The 25,826-nt window shown below is 44.8% G+C and overlaps 1 protein-coding gene across 2 annotated transcripts; it reads left to right on the top strand.

Annotated features, from left to right (window-relative positions):
- Positions 1-427: 427 nt before the first annotated feature.
- Positions 428-25,826, top strand: LOC142466693 (uncharacterized). 2 transcript variants are annotated; one of them, XR_012788191.1, is made up of 6 exons: positions 428-536; positions 3,255-3,442; positions 16,706-16,890; positions 20,890-21,217; positions 23,590-23,694; positions 25,062-25,826. XR_012788191.1 is itself a non-coding variant. In XM_075572000.1 (4 exons), the coding sequence occupies exon 4, from the start codon at positions 20,990-20,992 to the stop codon at positions 23,054-23,056; it is 2,067 nt and encodes a 688-aa protein (XP_075428115.1). In that variant the 5' UTR covers positions 428-536; positions 3,255-3,442; positions 16,706-16,890; positions 20,890-20,989; the 3' UTR covers positions 23,057-23,232. The 2 variants fall into 2 exon arrangements, 1 of the variants encoding a protein (XP_075428115.1); XM_075572000.1 differs by lacking the exons at positions 23,590-23,694; positions 25,062-25,826 and having other exon boundaries at positions 20,890-23,232.

The following is a 25,826-nucleotide window of genomic DNA, read 5'->3' as shown; positions in this document are numbered from 1 at the left end:
GTGAGGGAGCAGGGAGGGACTCTGTGTGAGGGAGCAGGGGGGGCTCTGGGTGGGAAGCAGGGGGGCTCTGTGTGGAGAGAAGGCAGAGGGCTCTGTGTGCTGAGTCGGGGGGGGGGGAGAGACTCTCTTTGAGGGAGCGGGGGGGGGCTCTCTCTGTGTGAGGGAGCAGGGGGGGAATTTGTTATTAACTTGCAAAATAAAGTAAATGATGAAATCAGGACAATCTGAGCCCTGCCTGTGCTGCCCCAGCCCTCTGTGAGACACATATATTAAGGACAAGGGAAAGTATACATGCAGAAGAAACGAACCTTCCCTAGCACAGTGCCTGGGAAATGTTACTGTCTTGTTTCTAAGCTACACTGTATGTGACACGTGATCCGTTTTGAAATTTAAAACTACAACTCCCATGATCCCCTTAGTGTGAGCATGCGCAGTAGGACATAGAGCTGTGACCTTGATGTAGTCAATGTCTGCACTTCCGGGAAAGAGAAGTTGAAGCAATAAAGTGGTGGAGGAAGCACACAGGAGCCTTTTCTGTAAGTAACTTACTTTGTATTCAAAGCATCAGAGCAGGTATATGCAAACACGTGGCGTTTCAGGACAGACACATCCTCTCCTCAGACCATACACCTTACTGCAATAAAATAACTATTTACTTACACAAAGCGCTTAGCCTAAAAAATACCTGTTGGGCAAACGTGCCTAGTGTACTCAAATCTATACCTAAAGGTGAAGGATGTGACTGACCCCAAATACAGAGACCCCACGTATATACATAATACTGACTGTGGGTTTGATCTTAATAACTTCTCCCAAAAATAAATGGCCCAACTCTTACATCAACGAGTTGAAAGCATTGAAATGTAATCCCAATCAAAGGAGTGTAATAGATCAGTCCAAGATTGAAGAAATGGCAGCCTTAGGGACAAGACAGACAAGTCTTCCAAAACTTGTCAAATACAGAACTTGAACACACAAATCAAGTCCCAGGTACAAAAGGAACAGAACAGTACAATACCAGTCCCGTATATGGTAATGAAAACCAGTCCTGTTATCCACGTCGATGGCTTTAGACTTGTCTTTCCTCCTAACAGTGTTTCTTATGGATATAAAGGGCAAATCATTGCGCAGCACCTTTGATTGTGAGGCCGGTTTCACCCCGACAGCTGCCTGCTTACAGGAATGAAGTTGATGACTGGCAAAAAATGAGTATCTTTAGGCTAAGGCCCCGCTCCCAGAGTCAGCGCACCCGCACTGCTGACAGGCGGTGCGCTGAGATACACAGACCGCGATATGCGGTCTGTAGGGAGCGGGAGCCGGAGCAGGAGGTGGGCGGGTGGTGGGCGGTTTGACAGGGAGGGGGGGCGTGGCTTGAGCGGAGGGACCCGCTACTCTCCCCCCCCCCCTCCCTCCACGGACTCGGGCTGGAGCTGGAGCTTCGGTAAGTATTAAACACACACGCAGGCACTCATACATACATACACACACACACACAGGCAGGCACTCACGCACTCATACACACACGCGCGCACACACAGGCAGGCACTCACGCACTCATACACACACACACACACACACAGACAGAGGCAGGCACTCACGCACTCGGGCACACACATACACACACAGACAGGCACGCACACACACAGACAGACACACACACAGAGAAAGGCACTCACCTGCTTTCACTCCACACTCCTCCCCGCTCCCCGAAGCCTCTCCTCCTCCCGAAGCCTCCCCTCCCCATTTGCTCACAGCCACACACGTCACGCGTCAAAGCTAGAAAACACCATTCTCTGGTGTCTCCAGCGGCTGACGCGCGACAGCGTGTAGTCAGCTGTGCCGCCAGTGGGGACCGGGACCGGCTTGCGAGGATTCCCCTGCTGGTGGGGAACTCGCTACATTGCCGCCCGCGCCAACGAGCGCAGCGGGACCGAGGCCTTAACCCTCTCCCCTGTGCTTGATCAGGTCCACACCTGCATTCCTTCTCCAGGATCTCCAACAATGTGTGATTCTCCCAAAATAAAGTTAAATAAAACGCACCTAGTGTAGTACTGATTAAAACATTTATTAATACACATATAAAATAAACACACTAACAGTGTGTCTGCATGTGTTGCACGACACAAATTACCGCCGCGGCTTGAGCCTCCTGAGTGGTGTCCGGCAGCTGGGATCAGTGTTGCACTGCTCTCCTCAATTCACGGCCGTGACTCCTCACACTGTCTCTCCTGACGACGACACTGCCGGGCGCCGAACTCCTGGTGCCTCCACTCACGGTTAGGGATAGCTCCATCCTACTCGTTTCGTGTCAGAATACTTCGACAGGGAGATGCTGCTGCTGGAGAAGCCCCATGAGACAGGACCAGGGCTCGAGAGCGAGCACACGTCAGTGGAACGCATATGAATATAAATATGTGTCCCACTGACTGCATCACAATGATTTATTGAACCCTCAAGCTGAATCTTTGCCGATTGATTACAGGAGAACGAATCGATCGGCAACTTAGCTAATCACTTGTCAGTGTTGGGATTGCATTGATGCGCATATTGAAGGGAAACGTATATATTTGTATTTTTTTTAAAGGCAGCTTGAACTGCTTCTTTAAATCCAACCTATCGGTGGGAAAATTTGAAACCACTTAGAGTACAAAATTTCATTGAAAAGGATAAAATCACCATTTAACCGTTTGGGTGGCCTTTTGATGTAGTTGCTATGACACCAGTCTGGCCCCTGATGTAATAGCTATGTCATAGTAATCCTGCTGGTTTTCCTAGGGGAGATTACATTCTGTGCTCCTGTGCAGGGCAGGACGGATCTATCACTACAAAGGAAAAAGGAATACCAGCGCGTGGGTAAAAATGTGCCCTAATGTGCAAAACCACTATGTGTTTGACACCTATAAAACACACAACTATCCTATATATAGTGCAAAATATATCCAATCTCTGTAAATAGTGCACTTACATAAACAAATGCCCAAGTGAAAATGTCCCGCAAAGTAAGTCCACTTTGGAGAAAGTATCCAAAGGTTAACTTGATCCGGATGATAGGTGTATATCTTCACACTTGTTCCACTTTAAGAAAAGAAAAGAGAGAGGGACATGGCATAATAACGTTTATTACAGGAAAATATAAAAAGTAGGAACACTCACAAACGAGCTATACAGCAGTGCATTGGTGCATAGCTTGCCAGCTCCTGTTGTCCTTGTTAGGCAGATCTTCCTTCACTCGCCCTCTGTTGATTTCCTTGCAGTGTGGTGTTCCACCGGCCTCTCTGCTTCCCAGCAGGCTGCGTCTCCTCTCCTGCTCCAGACGTGCACGAGCGCATGTGACCAGGCTCCGACGACTGTGTGAGGAATTAGCTCTGCTCTCAGACAACTATGGTGGCTGTGAGCGCCCGAAACACATCAGACGCATTTCAGCAATGCCTTCCTCAGTGATGTAAGTATGCATGGGTTAGGAGTCCTTTTATAGAGCGTCCTCAATTAAGTCTTTGATAATTCAAAATGTGAGTGAAATTGATTGTTGCAGACTGTTCTTTAAAATAGTAAAAGAACCTCTATAGCCACTCAAATAAAATTAATAAAACTGATACCATAAAAAGAAAAGGGGTCCCAGTATAACATCTGTATCCATATGGAACATATATCTCACTTGGTAGACGAAAAGGGAAAAGGGCAGGGTCCCTACTGCAATGTAACCCTATGGGTGAAAATCCAAAATGTTTTTCATTTGTAGATTTTTTTTGTTGTAAAATCACCCCCTCTCCAATCATGTAACACATGCTCTAGGCCCCACATTTTCAAACATTTTGGATCTTGTTGGTGTTTTATTTTGTAATGCTTTGAAACAGTATGGGTCCCTAACCCTATAGTTATATTCCTAATATGTTCGCTGATTCTAGTTTTCAATTTCCGTGTTGTTCTGCCCACGTATTGCAAATGGCAACTCCACTCTAGTACATACACAACACCCTTGCCATTGCATGAAATATTAGATTTTATTTCAAAATTTGTGAATGTAGCAGTGCATATAAATACTTTCATTTTTGTTTCCTGATCTTTGTTGCTTTGCAGTTCAAGCATTTGAAAAAGCCCTTTGGGGCTCTACTTAGCCAGCTTTCATGTTTTCTAGTGGCCAGAAAACTGGGTACCCGCTTTTACTTCAAGTTTGGGGCCCTTGAAAATAAGACGTCAGGTTTCTCACTAATGACATCCTTAAGCCATTGGTCCTGCTGTAATATATGCCAATGCTTGCTCAGGATTCCCTTTACTTTCTTTGACTGTTTGCTGTATGCTGTAATGAAAGGAATAAAAGGTTTTTCTACTCCCGGATATGTTGTCTTGTTTTTATATATCAACATATCAGACCTATCAATCCTATCTACCTTTTCCATTGCAGCATCGATTGTCCTTGATTTGTAGTTCTTTTCCAGGAATCTCTCTTTCAAAAGGGAAGCCTGACCCTCATAGTCCTGTTTCTTAGAGCAGTTCCACTTTTATTTATTTATTTATAAAATATTTACCAGGAAGTAATACATTGAGAGTTACCTCTCGTTTTCAAGTATGTCCTGGGCACAGAGTAAAACAAATAATACATGGTTACAAGTACAGTTACATAAATGAACAAGGTATACATTATATACAAGACATTGCGTGCACAGTAAAAGAAAATATATATTATGAGCATATTTAACAGTTACAGACCAGATTAAAGTGTGAGACAGCCTTAGATTTGAAAGAACTTAAGCTGGTGGTGGATATGAGAGTCTCTGGTAGGTTGTTCCAGTTTTGGGGTGCACGGTAAGAGAAGGAGGAACGTCCGGATACTTTGTTGAGTCTTGGGACCATGAATAGTCTTTTGGAGTCTGATCTCAGGTGATAGGTGCTGCATGTGGTAGGGGTGAGGAGCTTGTTCAGGTAGCTGGGTAGCTTGCCCAGAAAGTATTTGAGGGTGAGACAGGAAAGGTGAACTTTGCACCTAGACTCTAGTGATGACCAATCTAGTTCTTTGAGCATTTCGCAGTGATGTGTGTTGTAGTTGCATTGGAGAACAAAACGACAAATTGAATTGTAGAGGGTGTCAAGTTTGCTAAGGTGGGTTTGAGGAGCCGAGCCATATACTATGTCTCCATAGTCAATAATTGGCATTAGCATGTGCTGTGCAATACGCTTTCTGACCAGGAGACTTAGGGAGGATTTGTTCCTGTAAAGTACCCCTAGTTTGGCATAGGTCTTGGTTGTCAGGGTATCAATGTGCATCCCGAATGTTAAGTGGGAGTCAAACCATAAGCCCAGGTATTTAAAACTAGTGACAGGTGTTAGGGTGGTGTTAGCGTTGGTTCTAATTAGGAGCTCAGTCACTGGAAGCTTTACAAATTTAGTCTTGGTCCCAAATACCATTGTTACAGTCTTGTCAGTGTTTAAAAACAGTTTGTTTTGGGAAATCCAGTTTTCGAGTCTCAAAAAGTCAGACTGAAGTATGTGTTGAAGGTCAGAGAGGCTATGGCTGTGTGCATATAGGATTGTGTCATCTGCATACATGTGTATTGAGGCTTCCTTACAAGCTGTGGGAAGATCATTAATGAACACTGAGAAGAGTAGGGGCCCCAGAACAGAGCATTGCGGAACACCACAGGTGATATCCAGGGGGTTGGAATTAGAGCCTGAGATGGACACATGTTGGGATCTTCCTGATAGGTAGGACTGAAACCAGTTTAAAGCATGTTTCCCTATTCCAGAGCTCTGGAGTTTGTTAAGCAGGATAACATGATCAACTGTGTCAAAAGCCTTTGCAAAATCTAGGAATACTGCACCAGTGAGTTGTCCCCGTTCCATTCCACACTGGATTTCATTGCAAACTTTTAGCAGGGTAGTTACGGTGGAGTGTTTGGGACGAAACCCAGACTGAAATTGGCTAGGGAAATTTGTCTTGGTGTAGAAATCGCTTAATTGGGAGTGGACACATTTTTCCATAACTTTGGATAGAATTGGGAGAAGTGAGATTGGCCTGTAGTTTGAGACAGTGTTTTTGTCCCCACTTTTGAAGATTGGGACAACTCTGGCAGTTTTCCAGGTCTTAGGGATATGGCCTGCAGACAGGATAGAGTTGACTATGGACGCAATTGGTTTGGCAATGGCTGGGGCACCAAGTCGTAGGAACCTAGATTGTAGAAAGTCGGGTCCACATTGGCTGCTTAGTTTTAGTTTGAGGAGCGCTTGTGTAATCTCCTCTTCAGATACTGGGCTAAATTGAAAATTGTGGGCAGTGTTGGGAGGGGGTGGGACTGTAGGGATACTCCCAGGATGAGATTCATGTTTGGGGTTTGTGCTGCGTTTCACTAATAAGTTAGTGGCACACCCCACAAAGTAATCATTGAATGCATTTGCAATGTCAGTGGGGTTTGTCAGAGTAATATCCCCCTTAGTGATATTACTTGGTTGTTGATGGTTAGGAGGCTGGAATATATTGTTGATAACCTTCCAGAAGTTAGCTGGGTTTGATGTATTCTGGTGGAGATTGTCATAGTAATATTGTGCTTTTTCATGCCTTGTTTTACTTGTGCACATGTTCCGCATGCATCTGTAGTGATTGAGATCCTTGGTAGTGCCAGTTACTTTGTAGCTTTTCCACAAGGCATCCCTGAACTGGTAGAGTGCTATAAGGTCAGGTGTAACCCATGGAAGGTGGGCCCCCCGTACTCTTATTTTGCGTAGTGGAGCATGGGTATCGCAGAGTTTTAAGAACTCGGATTGGAAATAGTCAAGCGCAGAATCAGGGTCGGGAATTAAATCGATTCTGTGCCATAGGCAGTTGGTAAGGTCATCCAGAAACTGTTATGGGTTAAATTTTTTAAATGTTCTAGTGAGGAGAACTTTAGGGCTTGAATGGTGCGGTTTAATTTTCCTTACACAGTACACTATTGCATGGTCACTGAGAATATCAGGAAGGATGCCAGAGGATTGGATTCTGCTGGGGTTTGAGGAGAGAATCCAGTCTAGCAAAGAATGGTTATGCGATTTCATGTTTATCCGTGTGGGTTGGGAAATGAGTTGTGATAGGTTAAGTGACTTGAGTTGTATCTGGATTTTGTTGTTTTTAGGGTCAAGCCAATTGAAGTTGAAATCCCCAAGAACTAGCAGCTCATTCTTCTTTGATAAAGTTCCTACTAGGAACGAAACGCGTCAGAGAAACAGGAGTCTCTGTGATGTCCAGCAATATGTTCAAATAAAGCTGATTTTATCTACACTTCGTGGCTGAGATCCTGATTTTGCAGTGCCCGCCTACAAACTTACCTTTGCTGCTGTCTTCTCATTCAGAGAGGAAATGGAGCCAAGAAATTGGGTGATATCAGTCAAGGATTGTAGAGGGGCTTTAAGGTGGCGGTAGATGCCAGCAAGCAAGATGGGCTTAGAAAAGGGGAGGCAGATTTTGCCCACTAGAGTTTCAAAAGAGGGTGGACTTGGTGGGCAATTTAACAGTGTAAATTGTAATGTGTCTGCAATATAAAATAACACCCCTCCTCTCTTTGACCTATCTCTCCTAAAAATGGAGTATCCCTGAATGGCGATATTTGCATCAGGAGTTTTAGGGGATAGCCATGTTTCTGTAAGAACGATGGCTTTGGGTTTATGCATAAGGCACCATGCCCTTAGTTCATCCAGTTTGGGCAGCAGGCTCTGGATGTTTATATGGGCGACAGATAGCCCTTTTTGGAATTTAAAGGTGGAATTCTCAGGGGCATGGGACAGAGTTGAACTGGGAGGACCTGGGTTAGTTTCAATATCACGAGTAATAGTATGAGTAGAAATTTGGGTAGTTGTTTGCAAGTTGTAAATTTGTGGTGTTTTCCATTAGAGTGAGCAGTGGTTGGTGTGCTGGTTTTTAGAGTTCTCCACCAACATTTAGTAGATAGTGCAAGGCTTTTGAGTAGTCCAGGGTGTATGGTGATGTTGGGTGTGGGCCAGGATGGAGGAGTTTGTAGTGGATAGAGGGAGTAACATCTCCATGAGGCCAGGAGAAAGAAAAATGTTAAAATAAATAGCAGGTTCATGATGCCAGAGGTAGGCAGTGCTGCAAGGAGCTGTTGTGAGCAGAGTGAGTGTGTGCAGACTAAACAGCAGGGGTGAGCCTGTACCTTGTCAAGTGTTTTGCTGCATTGCAATGCTAGAGTCAGTTCAGGGTTTCAGTGTTTTGTGCAGTCAGTTTTGGGAGAGGCTGCAGTGAATAAGTTGTAAAGGGGTGGGGGGTTAAAGTATGCAGGTTAAAAAGCATGGGATCATAGTGTGATCTGAATAGCTTACCGTTGGAATATTACTGAGTCATGTGGGTTTATGGCAACTGTTGGCCGTGATGTAATTGTTGCAGTTCACTTCCTTAAAGATCCTGGTGTGGATCTGATTATCTTCTATGAAAATTTCTAGATCTAAAAACTCCACACTTCTAGTACTCATTTTGTGAGCGAACTGCAAATTGAGGTCATTTAAATTGATCTCCTCAAAGAAAGTTTGTAGTTCCTCTTGACTGCCCTTCCAGATTATGAGGATATGATCTATGTAGCGGCAATAGAGTACCAGGCTTGCACCATAGCTGGGATTGGACCAGGTGGTATGGTCCTCCCACCAACCCAAAAAGAGATTGGCGTAGCTAGGTGCAAACCTGGACCCATCGCAGTTCCTCTAACCTGGAGGTAGTGGTCACCCTCAAACCAAAACATATTGTGGTTTAAAATGAAGGCTATGCCCTCCAGTAAAAAGTCTACCTGGTTGGTTTGCATGTCTTCATACTTATTCAGACTATAGGCAATGGCCTCGCATCCCTGCTGATGTCCGATGCTAGTATATAAAGGAGGAAACATCACAGGTTGCCAATACATAATTCTGTTCCCAGATTACTTCTTTCAATATATGTAACACCTGTGTTGTGTCTCTGAGGTGAGAAGGCAGTTTCTTTACCATGGGTTGTAAAAAAGTGTCGTAACTCAGAATGATAAAATATTGGGGGGAGGAGGCGCATGCGCGAGGCTGGAGCGGATGGCAGCATAAAATTAGAGCTCCGTCCCCCACCTCCCATAACAGTACAAAAACGGCAATAATCGACGGAAAAAATCTTAAATAAATGTAGTGACAGAGTAGTGGATACTCCCGTGATGGCCCCACTTACAGCAAAAAAAAAAAAAGAAGGAGATTTAAGAAGATATCTGGGTCGCTCTACCCCACGAGGCGCTGCTGCAGCGAGGCCGCCAGAATCAACAGCGGGATCTGATTCAGAGAGGGAAGAGGACCCCCCAAATGAGCCCACCCAGATGCCTGTCCGAATCTGCGATTTTGATCGCTTATATCAAGATATGAAAGAAATGATTTATGTTGGGCTCCAGGATTTAAAGAAGGAGGTCCAAGGTCAGGGAGAGAGAACGGGGGCCCTAGAGGAAAATATGGCGGCTGCATCCAAACAAATAAAGAAAACAGATAAAAGAACCACGCACATACAAACCCAGATAGCGGAGATACTAGACAGGCAGGAGGATGCCGAAAACCGGGACCGCAGAAACAATATCAGAGTGCGCGGTGTCCCAGAGGCAATCACGGATGTAGAAGAATTCATAGCCAGGTGGCTAGAAACAATACTGCCCGACATACCTGCAACAGAAAGAGCTATGGACCGCTGTCACAGAGCCCTTAGAAGCCGCCCAGCAGCAATGGAACAACCGCGGGATATTATTGCAAGGTTGCATTATTTTAAAACAAGAGACGCTATCTTTAAATGCGCAAGAGCGGAGGGGACATGCCGGTTCGAGGGAGCCACAATGCAATTGTTTCAAGACTTATCCCCGATCACTCTCACGAGGAGAAGAGCACTGCATCCTGTCACTAAACTGCTGAGGGACCGGGCAGTTCGATATAGTTGGACCTTTCCGTTCGGCCTGCTGGTCATAAGGAACGGAAAGGCCATATCAATGAAGGACCCGGGAGAAAGTGAGGAATTCCTCAATAGACTGGGGCTGAAGGAGGGCCCGACACAAAGTCCCAGGAGGGAGGCACGAGAGGATCCAGAGTGGAGCACCGTAGGTCCTTCAAAATCCCCTGAGACCCGGTGATCCCCGCAGTACTCTGAGGCGAATGCCTAAATCCAGTTGACTGAATACACAGTCTAAAAGTTGGGGTAGAGGTTTACCCACCAGTTTGCCAAACAAAGAGTTTGCCACAATACCTGACAAAGTCACTATCCTGATGTTAATGCCACTAAGAGGAATATACTGCTTGCCTGAAAACGAAAATTCAAACTCTTACCTGTCGTTGCAAATGGCGATCCGAGGTGAAACGCAAGGCACCCAACATGGCGCCACAGCAAGCGTCTCACCGCATGGCTTCGTTGCGGAAGTGGAGTGCTTCCAGACGCGGGAGCAGGTGAGGAGACGTCCTTCTTCGCGGGCTAACTGGGGGGAAATGGCGGCCGCCGGAAACACGACGCCGGAAATGGAGCGGAAGCCATCTTGGAGGAGGCAGACTGAAAGCCATACCGGAAGTCGTCATCACTCAGCGCCGGAAGAGGCCACCAATCTGCAGATTACCGGCGCGCATTAATAAAACGGAGCTAGACCACTGACCTACCTTATGGCGGCATGCAGCGGAAGGCGCGCTGAGCCACATAGAGCGCAGGGAACAGCGGAACCGACCGGACAGTGGAGGCGACGAGGGAGGGGAGGCCCACACGGCTATCCAACAGATAGCAGGAGATAGGAGAGTCTGGGACATAACAATAAGGGCTCTATAGCGGCAGGCATTAAACAAGGCTGCACCACTTACGGCACGCAGTTTAGCTCAGGGGCCACAGCTAGATAAACAAGGAGACCCAGATAAGGAGCAGAACACTAGCTAATCATATCGAATCCCAGGGCAACAGATGGCTGAGATATGCACCGACATTGAGTCAGGCAGGAATGCACAGGAGAGGCTAGCGATCAGGGTCAAGAAGTTATTCTCTACACTTTACACTTTACTTTTAAAAGTTTGTAGTTCATCTTACAGTTAACAACTCAAGTAACAAAAAGTTGTCGTTACACCATTACACCGCACAGGCAAGAGAGGGGGGGAGGGGATGCTGTCCCTCGCGAAGGCTTTGTGCATGAGTCTCCTCATGGACGTGGGAGAGAAGACCCACGAGTGGCCCATGGAAGTCCCATTTAGGCCAGCCGAGCAGGACGGGAGAGGGGGAAGGAGGGCCATCCCGAACTCCGTCCAGGCTGCACACCTAGAAAGGGCAAAGAAGGAGATTGGGGGAGCTAGTTCCCGCCCAATCCCCTGACAGTTATTACATGTTGAAATGAATGTTGAATTGTGTATTTTTATGTCTTCCCAGTGTGTTCCCCTCTGTATTCCCATGCCATGGCTCCAGCTTGCTGACAGGCGGAATCAAACACAGGAACACCTGACACCCTCATCGTCGACATCAGAGGCTCAGACGGTTGCTTACGCAAGAGTAAAGGTTTGGAACTGCAATCATGAATAAAGGGATTACTATCATATCACATAATGTGAAAGGCTTTAACAATCCAGGGAAGCGCAGACTAGCTATGACGGACTACAAAAACACTGACCCTGACATCATCCTCTTACAGGAAACACATTTTTCTAAATCTAGTTCACCGAAATTTATTGATTATAGGTTTAAGAACTGGTTCTCAGCCTCAGCCACTAAAAAAAGAGAGGGGTAGCCATTCTGGTGCATAACCGTTTGCCCTTGACGATTAAGACCATTAAAAAAGACTACAACGGCCGATTTCTCATTTTAAGCAGTGAAATAAGAGGTCAACCAATCACACTGGCAAACGTTTATGTTCCTAGTGAAGGCACGGAAACTTTCCTAGAAAGATTCTTCGCTATACTCCAGAGGAGGGATGTGTAATACTTGGGGGCGATTTTAACCAAACGCTAGATCCAATACTAGATAGATGCACCCCGAGCGGTAAAAATAGCTCAAGGATAAGACAAACTTGGAATAGAGGGCTGCGCACCAATAACCTATTAGATATTTGGCGAGAACAACACCGGCAAGATAAAGGTTTTACATTCTACTCCCACCCCCATGACAGATATAGTAGGATAGACTACCTGTTTGTATCCAGTAGAATGGTTTCACAGATCTCCCACACGGGCATCCACGATATTTCGTGGTCAGATCATGCACCGATCGAGCTGCGGTGCACTGATTTTATTCTAGACAGACCAGGAGCGAACTGGAAGCTCAATGAAGTCTTACTAAAAATCCCCGAAATTGCACAAAACGTAGGGGATAAAATCAGGGAATATTTTCAGGAGAATATAGTAAGTGTGACTTCGCAGGCTACCTTGTGGGAGGCCCATAAGGCGACTCTGAGAGGAGAGCTCATGAGGATTGCAAGCAGGCGAAAGAGGGAGAAGGACAAAAAAATCAATCAGTTACAAGCAGAATTGGCAGTCCTCTCAACTCGGCATCAAAAGAATAAAGACGCAATGACCCTTAAGGAGTTGCTAGACACTAAAACCAAACTTAATATCTTGCTGACCTCCCGCGCTGAAAAGGAGCTGACATGGTCTAAGCGGAAATATTTTGAGAAAGCAAACAGGCCAGATACCCTACTTGCCAACAAACTAAGAGATAAAAACCAAGTCTCCCAAATTCAGACAATTCGAACAAAACAAGGGGATCTGACCTCTGACCCTAAAAAATAGTTAATGAATTTAAAAAATATTATGAGACCCTATACGATGGGGCGAAGGTGGCACACACGCCAACCACAAAAGCACGACTAAAGACGTTCTTAACTGAGGCTCAGCTGTCTACAGTGACCAGAGAGGAGAGGGACGCACTACAGGCAGATTTTACTATCGAGGAACTCCTAGAGGTAATGAAGTCATTGAAAGCAGCCAAGGCCCCAGGCCCAGATGGCTTTTCCAATCTCTATTATAAGAAATTTCGTAAAATATTAGCTCCTCATCTACTAAAACTATGTAATTCCTTCTTGGATGGTGCCCCCATCCCGGGCTCGATGCTCCAGGCGTCTATCTCAGTAATCCACAAACAAGGAAAGGACCCAGCGGACTGTAAAAGCTACAGGCCCATCTCGTTAATAAACTCGGATACAAAAATCTTTTCCAAACTTTTAGCTAGCCGCCTTAACCAGGTGTTGTCCAAATTGGTCCATCCTGATCAAGTAGGGTTCATATGTGGTCGACAAGCAGCTGATAACACCAGACGGATTATTGACTTAATTGATCTGGCGCAGAAAAAACGTATCCCGTCTATGGTGCTTAGTTTAGATGCTGAAAAAGCGTTCGACAGAATTGACTGGCCCTACTTGAGGGAGACGCTTGGGGCGTTCGGATTGGGAGGGAGAATGATAGAGGCAATTCTCGCTCTGTATCAGGGACCGACGGCGAAGGTCAGACACCAGGGCTTCCCCTCGGAAGAATTTCAGATAAAGAGCGGCACCAGACAGGGCTGTCCTCTGTCACCCCTTCTCTTTGCGCTTTGTATTGAACCCTTAGCGGCGCACATCCGCCTTAGCCCAAATATAACGCATCCAAATCAGTGACCAGCCACATAAGGTGGCCCTGTATGCTGATGACGTGATACTCACACTATCACAGCCCCTCACCTCTCTGCCGAACGTTTTCCAATTATTAGGGGAATTTAATACGATATCAGGGTTTAAAATTAACCAGGCAAAATCAGAAGCCCTAAATATCAATTTACCTAAAGCTACTGAGAAATTGATCACGGTAAATTTTGAATTCAAATGGCAAACCTCCTGCATAAAATACCTAGGAATAAATATCACAAAACAATCAGGCACCCTCTATAAAGCTAATTAACCCAGACTAATTCGGACACTGAAGGAAGATCTCCGGAAATGGGCAGGGTACAACATATCCTGGATCGGAAGGATCCAATCACTAAAAATGAATCTCCTTCCCAAAATTCTGTACCTATTTCAGACTCTTCCGGTCCCTATAAGCAGGGAAGAGATCCTTCGGTTACAGTCCGCAATGGTGAAATTTATCTGAGGTAATAAAACCCCCCGCGTCAAAACTAGCACACTAATTCGACCCACTACAAAAGGAGGACTAGCGGTACCTTGCCTGTTGTCATACTATAGAGCGGCCCAATTAACTCAAATCATCCAGTGGCATACCCACCCTAGTCAGGGGCGTTGGGTAGAACTGGAGACGGCCTGCTGTGCCCCGGTGGCATTGCAGGACCTGATCTGGCTCCCAAATAAGGTCCGCAAGGACTTCACACACCCGCTCCCCGCGGTTGTCAGCTCTTTGGCAGTATGGGACAAAAGCAAATATAAACACGTCTTGATGAGACAACACTCTTTGATGACCCCAATTTTGGGAAACCCTGATTTCGCTCCATGCCTGCAGAAGAAAGATTTTATTACATGGACACAGAAGGGCTATACTCGCCTTCGACACCTGGAGGGTAGAATATCTATCAAACCGTTTGAGCAAATTAAGTCTGAAAAATCAATTCCAAATTCAGAATTCTTTAGATACCTCCAGCTAAGAGCTTTCTATGATAAATTTCCCATTCGAGCTCAACGCACTAATTTTGAACAGCTCTGTTCTACTGGAACAGGAACCAAGGGACTTATCTCTACGATGTATAAAGCGGTGGTCTGTCCGAATCCTGACGCTGACGTGACATTAAAATATAGGAACAGATGGGAAAGAGATCTAGGAGACACATTAGAGGACAAAGACTGGGATCAAATCATCTTGGCGGCAGCTAAGAGCTCGATTTGCACGACATTAAAGGAGAACGCGTATAAAGTCCTAATGAGGTGGTATCTGACTCCAACACGATTATCAAAGTTTGTCAGAGGTTACCCCCCATTGTGCCCTACAAAATGTGGGGAGCAGGCAGACTTGCTACACATGCTGTGGGGTTGCACCAAGGTACTCCCAATCTGGGAGGAGATCAGAAATTGGCTTCAGAGAATTCTCGACTGCACGATCCCTTTGGACCCCTGGTTGTTTCTGCTGGCCAGACGCACCCCGGGGTTAAACAGGTCGGAGCACTAATTAATTGCACATTTTGCAACTGCCCTGAGGTGCGAACTCGCAGCATTGTGGAAGCAACCGGATCTACCAAATATCCCAAAAATCAGAAATCGAATTTGGCACGTTTGCCGGATGGAACAGTTAACGAGTCTGGTTACCGACATCGGCACAAACTTTCTCAAAGTCTGGTCACCATGGCTAGACCTGAACGATATCCCAGGGGTCAATGCCTTCAACATACTGCTCTAATAGCTCTAGGCGCGTTCTCCTTGGATGAAGTGTAGAGGACAGGGAGACATAGAATCCTATCAACGTAAGGGGATAACTAAATTCGGTAGAGAAAAGGACAAGCAGGGGCCAGGATACATCAGAGAGATCAGAAGCCAACGCTACAATTGCAGTTACTGGGAGATCTTTCGGACCAGAAGTCTTCAAAGCCCAAGAAGACCAGAACTTAGCGAGAACCGTAGCCTCCAAGATGAGCCCAGCTGAGTTGAAATCGTTCTGTGGCAACCCCCCCCACCCTCCCTTCCTCCCCCCTGGTGTAGTATGTCTGTACGTCTTGTTGGTCTGTACGTAACCCCAGTATGTCTTATGTGAGTCTACTTATAATATGAGTTGTAGTGGGTACTATTGTATAAGACAATGGGTTGGGAGATAATGTGACTATTGTACCATGCACTCAATAAAAACTTTTTTGGTTGAAAAAAAATATTGGGGGGAACGCTGTGGATCAAGTGAAATACTCTTATGAGCCAGTATACAGCGAATTTAAAATAGGACGAATGAATACTAGATAGTGGTCGCTATACTGTCTGTACTCCTTGGAACAGTAATAGTAGCATACACAGCTGCCCAAGATAGCTAGAGTAGTACTAATGTCCCCACCACAGTTATATGGTGAGTAATATAATAAGTACCCTCAGTAAGGGTGTGGACAGATGCGCTCTGTGGTAAGTAGTCACAGTGAGCACCTGCGTATGCCAGGTGTCACAAAACTAAATAAATCTTAGGAGTATCAGTAGCTGCTTTAACAATGCAAAAGTAGTGCCTGTTTATATGTGAGATCCATAGGTATGGATCGTAGCGTGTCATGTATGCATGCAGTATAGGAAACAGAGTCAGTAGCTGCTATAACAGTGCACAAGTAGTGCCTGTTTACATGAAACATCCACAAATATGGATCATGGAATACGTTCGTCCTCCTCGTCATCACGTCATAGGGGCGGGACATGTGCTCGCGATCGGAGTGCTTCCATCCCCAGTAGCTCCTCACATGGGGCTGCGCTATTCTAGCACCATGCACAAAGGTTTTTAAATAGCAAACGTACCCCTGGCTGATATATTCGAGCACCCTGCATGCAGCTGAAGGTGCCCTGCCCCCTCCTAAGAGGTATGTTTGTTATTAAAGGACGAACGTATTTTTAAGTAATAAGAAAGTAGTCACTGGTGTGGCTCGTGGCTCCCATTTGAATTAAAATGTGGGTACATACAAGTGAGCCATCGTATGTACATTGCTCTCCATTAACTTCTGTTCTCAAAAACTGTAGAGAAGAAAGAAAAGACAAGTCACATTATTATAAACTTGTATCTTTTTCAGCTTTTCCTTTATGAAATAGACATTACTTTGAGACCTCACTAACTGTCCCAATTTTAGGTTTGTAAATTGTGCGAGAAACGAGGAAGAACAGAACCTTGTGGCGTTCCAGTACCACAGGAAAATCTACTACAGAACCTGCACAGACCTCCCCCCACACACAGAGCTCCTGGTCTGGAGATGAATATGGGAAGGAGCTTGGTATCAAGGGGGTATGCTGTGGAAAAGTAACGCGCCAGCACAAGGTAATCAGGAATATGTGTGTTGTGTGGTTTTTACATCTCTATTGTCTTATTACTGATGTTAAATTGCAAATAATGATAGATCTGCATACACCATTACGGGTCAACTAGAACTTAATATCACTAAACCTGACTTGAGTCAATGGGCTGGATACATCAAGCTGCAGTAACCAAAAATGCCATTTACTGCCCATATAAAAAGTGCCTTATCGTGCAATGAATCAGCGTTGCAAGCGCCAAAAATAAAGCACTTTTTATCGGACCCGTTAAAAGCATCAGATCCGATACAAAACAGGCATAATACAGCATATTCAAGTGAAGACTACCATACATCAAGTTCTGATATTTATTGGAACAGGAGGAACAGCAGAAATACCGCAAATATTTTATCACCTACTCCAGGCTGGTGTTAGCCCTGTCTTTTCTATGTATATAATGGCCAGTATACTACCCATTATATACATAGGCAAGATGAGCTAAACCAACATGGAATAGATAATAAAATAGGTGTTAAAATACATTTCAGTACATATTAACCCCTAAGTGTAGGCTGTAGGGATACTCCCAGGATGAGATTCAGGTTTGTGGATTAGCGAAACGCTGCCCAAACCACAAACCTGAATCTCATCCTGGGAGTATCCCTACAGTCCCACCCCCTCCCAACACTGCCCACAATTTTCAATTTGGCCCAGTATCTGAAGAGGAGATTATACAAGCGCTCCTCAAACTAAAACTAAGCAGCCAATGTGGACCCGACTTACTACAATCTAGGTTCCTACGACTTGGTGCCCCAGCCATTGCCAAACCAATTGCGTCCATAGTCAACTCTATCCTGTCTGCAGGCCATATCCCTAAGACCTGGAAAACTGCCAGAGTTGTCCCAATCTTCAAAAGTGGGGACAAAAACACTGTCTCAAACTACAGGCCAATCTCACTTCTCCCAATTCTATCCAAAGTCATGGAAAAATGTGTCCACTCCCAATTAAGCGATTTCTACACCAAGACAAATTTCCCTAGCCAATTCCAATCTGGGTTTCGTCCCAAACACTCCACCGTAACTACCCTGCTAAAAGTTTGCAATGAAATCCAGTGTGGAATGGAACGGGGACAACTCATTGGTGCAGTATTCCTAGATTTTGCAAAGGCTTTTGACACAGTTGATCATGCCATCCTGCTTAACAAACTCCAGAGCTCTGGAATAGGGAAACATGCTTTAAACTGGTTTCAGTCCTACCTATCAGGAAGATCCCAACATGTGTCCATCTCAGGCTCTAACTCCAACCCCCTGGATATCACCTGTGGTGTCCCGCAAGGCTCTGTTCTGGGGTCCCTACTCTTCTCAGTGTTCATTAATGATCTTCCCACAGCTTGTAAGGAAGCCTCAATACACATGTATGCAGACGACACAATCCTATATGCACACAGCCATAGCCTCACTGACCTTCAACACATACTTCAGTCTGACTTTTTGAGACTCGAAAACTGGATTTCCCAAAACACACTGTTTTTAAACACTGACAAGACTGTAACAATGGTATTTGGGACCAAGACTAAATTTGTAAAGCTTCCAGTGACTGAGCTCCTGATTAGAACCAACGCTAACACCACCCTAACACCTGTCACTAGTTTTAAATACCTGGGCTTATGGTTTGACTCCCACTTAACATTCGGGATGCACATTGATACCCTGACAACCAAGACCTATGCCAAACTAGGGGTACTTTACAGGAACAAATCATCCCTAAGTCTCCTGGTCAGAAAGCGTATCGCACAGCAGATGCTAATGCCAATTATTGACTATGGAGACATAGTATATGGCTCGGCTCCTCAAACCCACCTTAGCAAACTTGACACCCTCTACAATTCAATTTGTCGTTTTGTTCTCCAATGCAACTACAACACACATCACTGCGAAATGCTCAAAGAACTAGATTGGTCAACACTAGAGTCTAGGCGCAAAGTTCACCTTTCCTGTCTTGCCTTTAAATTCTTCATGGGCAAGCTACCCAGCTACCTGAACAAGCTCCTCACCCCTACCACATGCAGCACCTATCACCTGAGATCAGACTCCAAAAGACTATTCATGGTCCCAAGGCTCAACAAAGTATCCGGACGTTCCTCCTTCTCCTTCCGTGCACCCCAAAACTGGAACAACCTACCAGAGACTCTCACATCCACCACCAGTTTAAGTTCTTTCAAATCTAAGGCAGTCTCACATTTTAACCTGGTCTGTAACTGTTTCATACGCTCATAATATAAATTTTCTTTGACTGTGCACGCAATGTCTTGTATATAATGTATACCCTGTTCATTTATGTAACTGTACTTGTAACCATGTATTATTTGTTTTACTCTGTGCCCAGGACATACTTGAAAACGAGAGGTAACTCTCAATGTATTACTTCCTGGTAAAATATTTTATAAATAAATAAATAAGTAGTCCATGGGTCAACTAGTCATCGATTTCCATGACTAGCTGACCACACAGGGGATAATATACACATTACACTACACTATCTATCCCCCTTTGCTACCTTAGTGGCTAGTAAAGCATGGTTAGTTCTTAGTTTGTCCCGCAGGCATAAACCAAACCCCTACGGCTCAGATACATCAAATTCTGTTAAAGTGGCGATAATATCTCACACGGGGAAATAATAAACTAACTGGTGTTATTACTGCAATTTTAAGGTGGTATATATCAAGATTGTGGTAATAGTTTAATGGTGCGATATTTGGGCCAATCTCACGATATGGGAATTAACGTGACTGTTAATAATGTGTGCGCATTGGGTTAATATTTCTATCATAGGCTTCTGTAATGTCTACTATTACAGAAACCTATAATCAAAATAACATTAACCCTAGGTATACCACAGGCAGCAAAGGGGTTAATACTTTATTTAGAAAAACATTACCTAACCCTGTTGACCCCGTTAGTGGCCAGTAAAGCATTGCCATTCTAGTCGCTAAGGTAATTGAGGGGTTAACCCATTTCACCACCACTTCCCCCCCAACCCCATGGGAATCCTCCCCGCCCTCCCAGGGGCAACTACTGTCATTACCAAGATCCCCTACCAACGCCCCCTTCTAGACTTATGCCCAATATCCCTATTAGACAAATGTGGTTTTAAACATTAACACAAAATACATACACGTTTTAAACAAAACAAAAAGAACATTCAAAATACAGATTACACGTAAAACCATTGATTATTACTGTGGATAACTAGGCCCTTTCAACAGGGGGGTGGGGGGGCAGAATATCCACATTGGAGATAAATGGTAACCCATTAATAAATAAATAAATACATCAACAATATTAAAATACATTAATAACCCCCCCTCAGTGGCTAACCGCTAAGGTAATGAAGGGAGTTGGTGGATGTACCATGTGATGAATGCCCTTTTTTGGGTGCTGGGATGTCACCTTAAATGGAATGAATCACATTCCTTTTTTTTAATCACATTTCATGATTTTGCATCGTTTTTGTATTATCCCCACCACCATTGTATATGTTAAAATACAATAAATGTGCATTTGGTTCCTGATTTAGCAGAAAGTTGGGTCATCTTATAACTAATAGAGACCTTTTACATGGTGCGGTAACGGGAACACCCGGTTACTGATATGTGAGCTTCTAATGAGACATGTATTCTATTCATTGTACAAACAATTTTTAATTATACCTTCACAACTGAAACTATCGACTTACTATCTATCAAAGGGTTTGAAAAGATTTCTGTCACTCTAATTGGTGTTTTGCAGTTAGTGAGATTTCCTTTTAAATCGTTAAATATTATGATCCACTTTAAATGTATGATCCACTACATCCACTCTCCTGGCCCTGGTGCTGCACATGTTGTGCTAAACCTTCATTCTTACAATGTACAGTTTACTTTCATCCTGAACATTTTGTGATACGCCAACTTACCTCTCCTGCATGACCTTTTGTAAGACAGTTTGTGTAACAGTGACTTTTTTTTTTTTTTTTTTTTACAAAGCCAAGCACCAATAATTCACCCATGCCAACACAGCAAGGCTGCCTTTAGCAGTCAGGATTACCTCCGCAAACATCTGAAGTTCAAACACCCAAATGAGTACATGGAAAAGATAAGGACAGAACAATCTTGCAATATTCCAATAAATATGACAGAAAATGCATATTTCAACCAGTCAAGGCAATTAATAAACAATGTAACTGCTTCTCATTCCAAAACATATATGTTAGCTGCTGCCACCGGAAAAGATCTTGGAGAAAGTGTGAAGAGTCTGACTTGGTTATCAGACCAGAATGCACAGAAGAGAACACAGACTGGGGAGAGACGGCATGTATGTGGGGAATGTGGGAAGGGATTTAGTCGGTTATCCAACTTGAACACACACAAGAGGACACACACAGGAGAGAGACCGCATGTATGTGGGGAATGTGGGAAGGGATTTAGTCACTTATCCAACTTGAACACACACAAGAGGACACACACAGGAGAGAGACCGCATGTATGTGGGGAATGTGGGACGGGATTTATTGTGTTATCCAGCCTGAATATACACAAAATGACACACACAGGGGAGAGACCGCATGTATGTGGGGAATGTGGGAAGGGATTTAGTCACTTATCCAACTTGAACACACACAAGAGGACACACACAGGAGAGAGACCGCATGTATGTGGGGAATGTGGGAAGGGATTTATTGTGTTATCCCACCTGGACAATCACCAGAGAACACACACAGGAGAAAGACCGCATGTATGTGGGGAATGTGGGAAGGTATTTAGTCAGTTATCCCACTTGAACACACACATGAGGACACACACAGGAGAGAGACCGCATGTATGTGGGGAATGTGGGAAGGGATTTAGTGACGTATCCAGCCTGAACAGACACAAGAGGACACACACAGGGGAGAGACCGCATGTATGTGAGGAATGTGGGAATGGATTTAGTCGGTTATCCCAGCTGAAGACACACAAGTGGACACACACAGGGGAGAGACCGCATGTATGTGGGGAATGTGGGACGGGATTTTGTGTGTTATCCCACCTGAATATACACAAGAGGACACACACAGGAGTGAGACCGTATGTATGTGGGGAATGTGGGAAGGGATTTAGTGACTTATCCAACCTGAACACACACAAGAGGACACACACAGGGGAGAGACCGCATGTATGTGAGGAATGTGGGAATGGATTTAGTCGGTTATCCCAGCTGAAGACACACAAGAGGACACACACAGGGGAGAGACCGCATGTATGTGGGGAATGTGGGAAGGGATTTGGTCAGTTATCCAGCCTTAACAGACACAAGAGGACACACACAGGGGAGAGACCGCATGTATGTGGGGAATGTGGGAATGGATTTAGTCGGTTATCCAACCTGAATATACACAAAAGGACACACACAGGGGAGAGACCGCATGTATGTGAGGAATGTGGGAATGGATTTAGTCAGTTATCCCACCTGAAGACACACAAGAGGACACACACAGGGGAGAGACCGCATGTATGTGGGGAAATTGGGAAGGGATTTAGTGTGTTATCCCACCTGGACAAGCACAAGAGAACACACACAGGGGAGAGACCGCATGTATGTGGGGAATGTGGGAAGGGATTTGGTCAGTTATCCAGCCTTAACACACACAAGAGGACACACACAGGGGAGAGACCGCATGTATGTGGGGAATGTGGGAAGGGATTTAGTGGCTTATCCAACTTGAAGACACACAAGAGGACACACACAGGGGAGAGACCGCATGTATGTGGGGAATGTGGGAAGGGATTTAGTGACTTATCCAACTTGAAGACACACAAGAGGACACACACAGGGGAGAGACCGCATGTATGTGGGGAAAGTGGGAAGGGATTTAGTGTGTTATCCCACCTGGACAAGCACAAGAGAACACACACAGGGGAGAGACCGCATGTATGTGGGGAATGTGGGAAGGGATTTGGTCAGTTATCCAGCCTTAACACACACAAGATGATACACACAGGGGAGAGACCGCATGTATGTGGGGAATGTGGGAAGGCATTTCGTCAGTTATCCAGCCTGAACACACACAAGACGACACACACAGGGGAGAGACCGCATGTATGTGGGGAATGTGGGAAGGGATTTGGTCAGTTATCCAGCCTGAACACACACAAGATGATACACACAGGATAGAGACCGCATGTATGTGGGGAATGTGGGAAGGAATTTAGTGTGTCATCCAGCTTGAGGAAACACAAGAGGATACACACAGGGGAGAGACCGTATGTATGTGTTGAATGTGGGAAGGCATTTGGTCAGTTATCCAGCCTGAACACACACAAGACGACACACACAGGGGAGAGACCGCATGTATGTGGGGAATGTGGGAAGGGATTTAGTGATTCATCCAGCCTGAGGAGACACAAGAGGACACACAGGGGAGAGACCTATCTCTAAAGCCAGGCATGTTTTGGGATAACCAGCGACTAAGACGCTCACATATAAGTGCACACGTGTGTTATGCTAAATCGCGATGAAAAGGGACTTTAGTTTATGTTGCATAAAATGAGCGTTTTAAAAGATTTAAAAGTTATAACTTTTTAAATGCAGGTTATTTGTATCATTCTTATTGTAGTTTTATTTAAAGAAAAATGTTGTTCTTAATAATATTTTATATTTCCATGCTGTTTGTTCTAATAAAATGTGCATTCCCCATTACCCTGAAGAGGTCTGTTGCCTCACTTAGCTGTGAATCAGAATAGTTTTGCTGCGACCAATTTGCCGTCGGCATTAGGCTGCAGACGGACCCTCCGCCACCAGCTGCTTCTAAGGTAAGTTTTATTACTGTTTTGGGTTGGGGGTTAATTTAAGGGGTTTAGGGTAGGGGGTTTTAGGGTAAGTGTTTGGGGGTAAGGGATTAAGGTGTGTTTTTTTAGGGTAAGAGTAGTGTGCAGGCCTTAATAATGAAGGTGTCACCATGGACCACCCTCTTCTCCTTCACATTCTCCATACTCTTGGTATTCGGAACTAAGCTCTATCCTGGATCTCCTCTTACCTCTCCCATCGTACTTTCAGTGTCTCTTTTGCTAACACTTCCTCATCCTCTATCAATCTCTCTGTGGGGGTACCCCAGGGCTCGGTCCTGGGACCCTTTCTCTTTTCTCTTTACACTCTCTCTAGGTGACCTAATCACATCTTTTGGGTTTAAATATCACCTCTATGCTGACGACACACAAATTTACCTTTCAACCCCTGACCTTACACCTGCTATACAGACCAAAGTTTCTGAATGTCTCTCTGGAATATCCTGGATGGCCATTCGCCAACTAAAACTTAACATGGCAAAAACCGAGCTTCTTATACTTCCTCCCAAACCTGGCCCTACTACCTCATTCCACATAAGTGTTGGAAGTACCATCATTCGCCCAGTAGCCCAAGCACGCTCAAAATCAGGGATTACATGAACTGTGAGAGTAAGTTTGTTGTAAAAAAGATCCGGTGCCCGTGTGGTTTACACTACATCGGTAAGACAACCCGCATGCTTAAGGAGCGCATGAACTTACACCGCTCCTACATCAGGAAGGCGTTACAAGATACCAACAACAGTGAGGATTTCAAACTACAGCCTGTAGCGAGGCATTTTAAAAAGCATAAACATGGTCTGGCAACACTGATGTATGCCCATACCCCAGGCACATGCCTGACCTCGAGGTGGCGACAGGGGCAAACATATTACAATTGGAAACTCGCATGATTATTTAACTAAACACCATGGCCCCGCGCGGCCTAAATGAGGACTTCAAGCTAGGGTGTTTTCTGTGACCCTCTTGTACTGTCTTTCAGTATCACCTAGCTATGTGTCCACTAGGGGGATAATGTGGGGGTTTGGGATGTCAGCATTGCTGCTTGTTTTGGGGCTTAGTGTTTACTGTTTGACACCATACTGCTTACATTAGCATTATTGGATGTGCTTATGACATCCATGTTTGACCCCGTACATTTTCCTCTCCCTTCTCCCTTTCCCTCCCACCTTTTCTTTCCACCCCCCCTCCTGTGTCTGTTTCAGTGATACTTTTAGTGTTCTCTTGGCGACTTCTTTCTCCCCTTAGTCTGAGGCAAGCTACTTCTACATCTGGAAATTTCGTTTTTATATCCTTTATGTTTGATTCACATATTTCCCCCCTTTGTATTGTTATAGGGAGCTAGTCCTGGATATCCAGATGAAATAGTTCAAGTCCCAATGATGACAACTTGTAATCAAGGGTTGTATTGATGTAGATTCCTCCGTATATTGGGGAACATGAAATGAAAAGAACACAGAATTTAGTGCAACACAGCTAACAAAAAATCTTAACAGACATAGACTCACAAACGCAAAGCTGAAAAATAAAATGTGGAACGATGAGACACTGATGGAGCCAGTCCGGCAGAGTAAAACTAGAAAGGTACAGGACGGCTCTAGAACACAAGCAGTGAGGCCGAATAGACCGATGTAATCTGTCCTCCCTGGGCTGAGAAATTGAAGTAACCGCAACTTTCCTCCAAACGCCGTGCTCCTCGAAACCGGAAGTGACGTCACCGGATACTCGGTACCGGATACTCCGTCACAGATAGGCGGGACTCTCGGTGGGATTTTCAAGCAGAGGTTCTTCTTGATTCAGCTCCAAAGGATCAGCTCTCTGCACTCAGTTCTCTCAACATCAAATCGTCCAACAGTAATGGAACGCACACTCCCTCAGGGGTTATGAGTGATGTCAGTGGTGCCCTGGTATATATCCATGCAAGACTAATCTGATTGGCCAATCAATCAAGACATTTCTTAAAGCGATACCTCCTTGACACATAATATACAAAACACTGACATTAGAACAGCTTTGCATGAACAAAAAACAAAGAACAATATACAACAATTATCTACACATGACAACATAAAACAACCATCAAACTGATGTAATAAAAATAA

Source organism: Ascaphus truei, chromosome 15, assembly GCF_040206685.1.
Source record: "Ascaphus truei isolate aAscTru1 chromosome 15, aAscTru1.hap1, whole genome shotgun sequence".
Taxonomy (NCBI): domain Eukaryota; kingdom Metazoa; phylum Chordata; class Amphibia; order Anura; family Ascaphidae; genus Ascaphus; species Ascaphus truei.
The sequence above is the reverse complement of the archived record's forward strand: the minus strand, read 5'-3'. Positions and strand labels throughout refer to the sequence as shown.

Excerpts from the sequence above, each read along its gene's own strand:
- LOC142466693 (XM_075572000.1), top strand. The coding sequence starts at position 20,990 with ATGGAAAAGATAAGGACAGAACAATCTTGCAATATTCCAATAAATATG.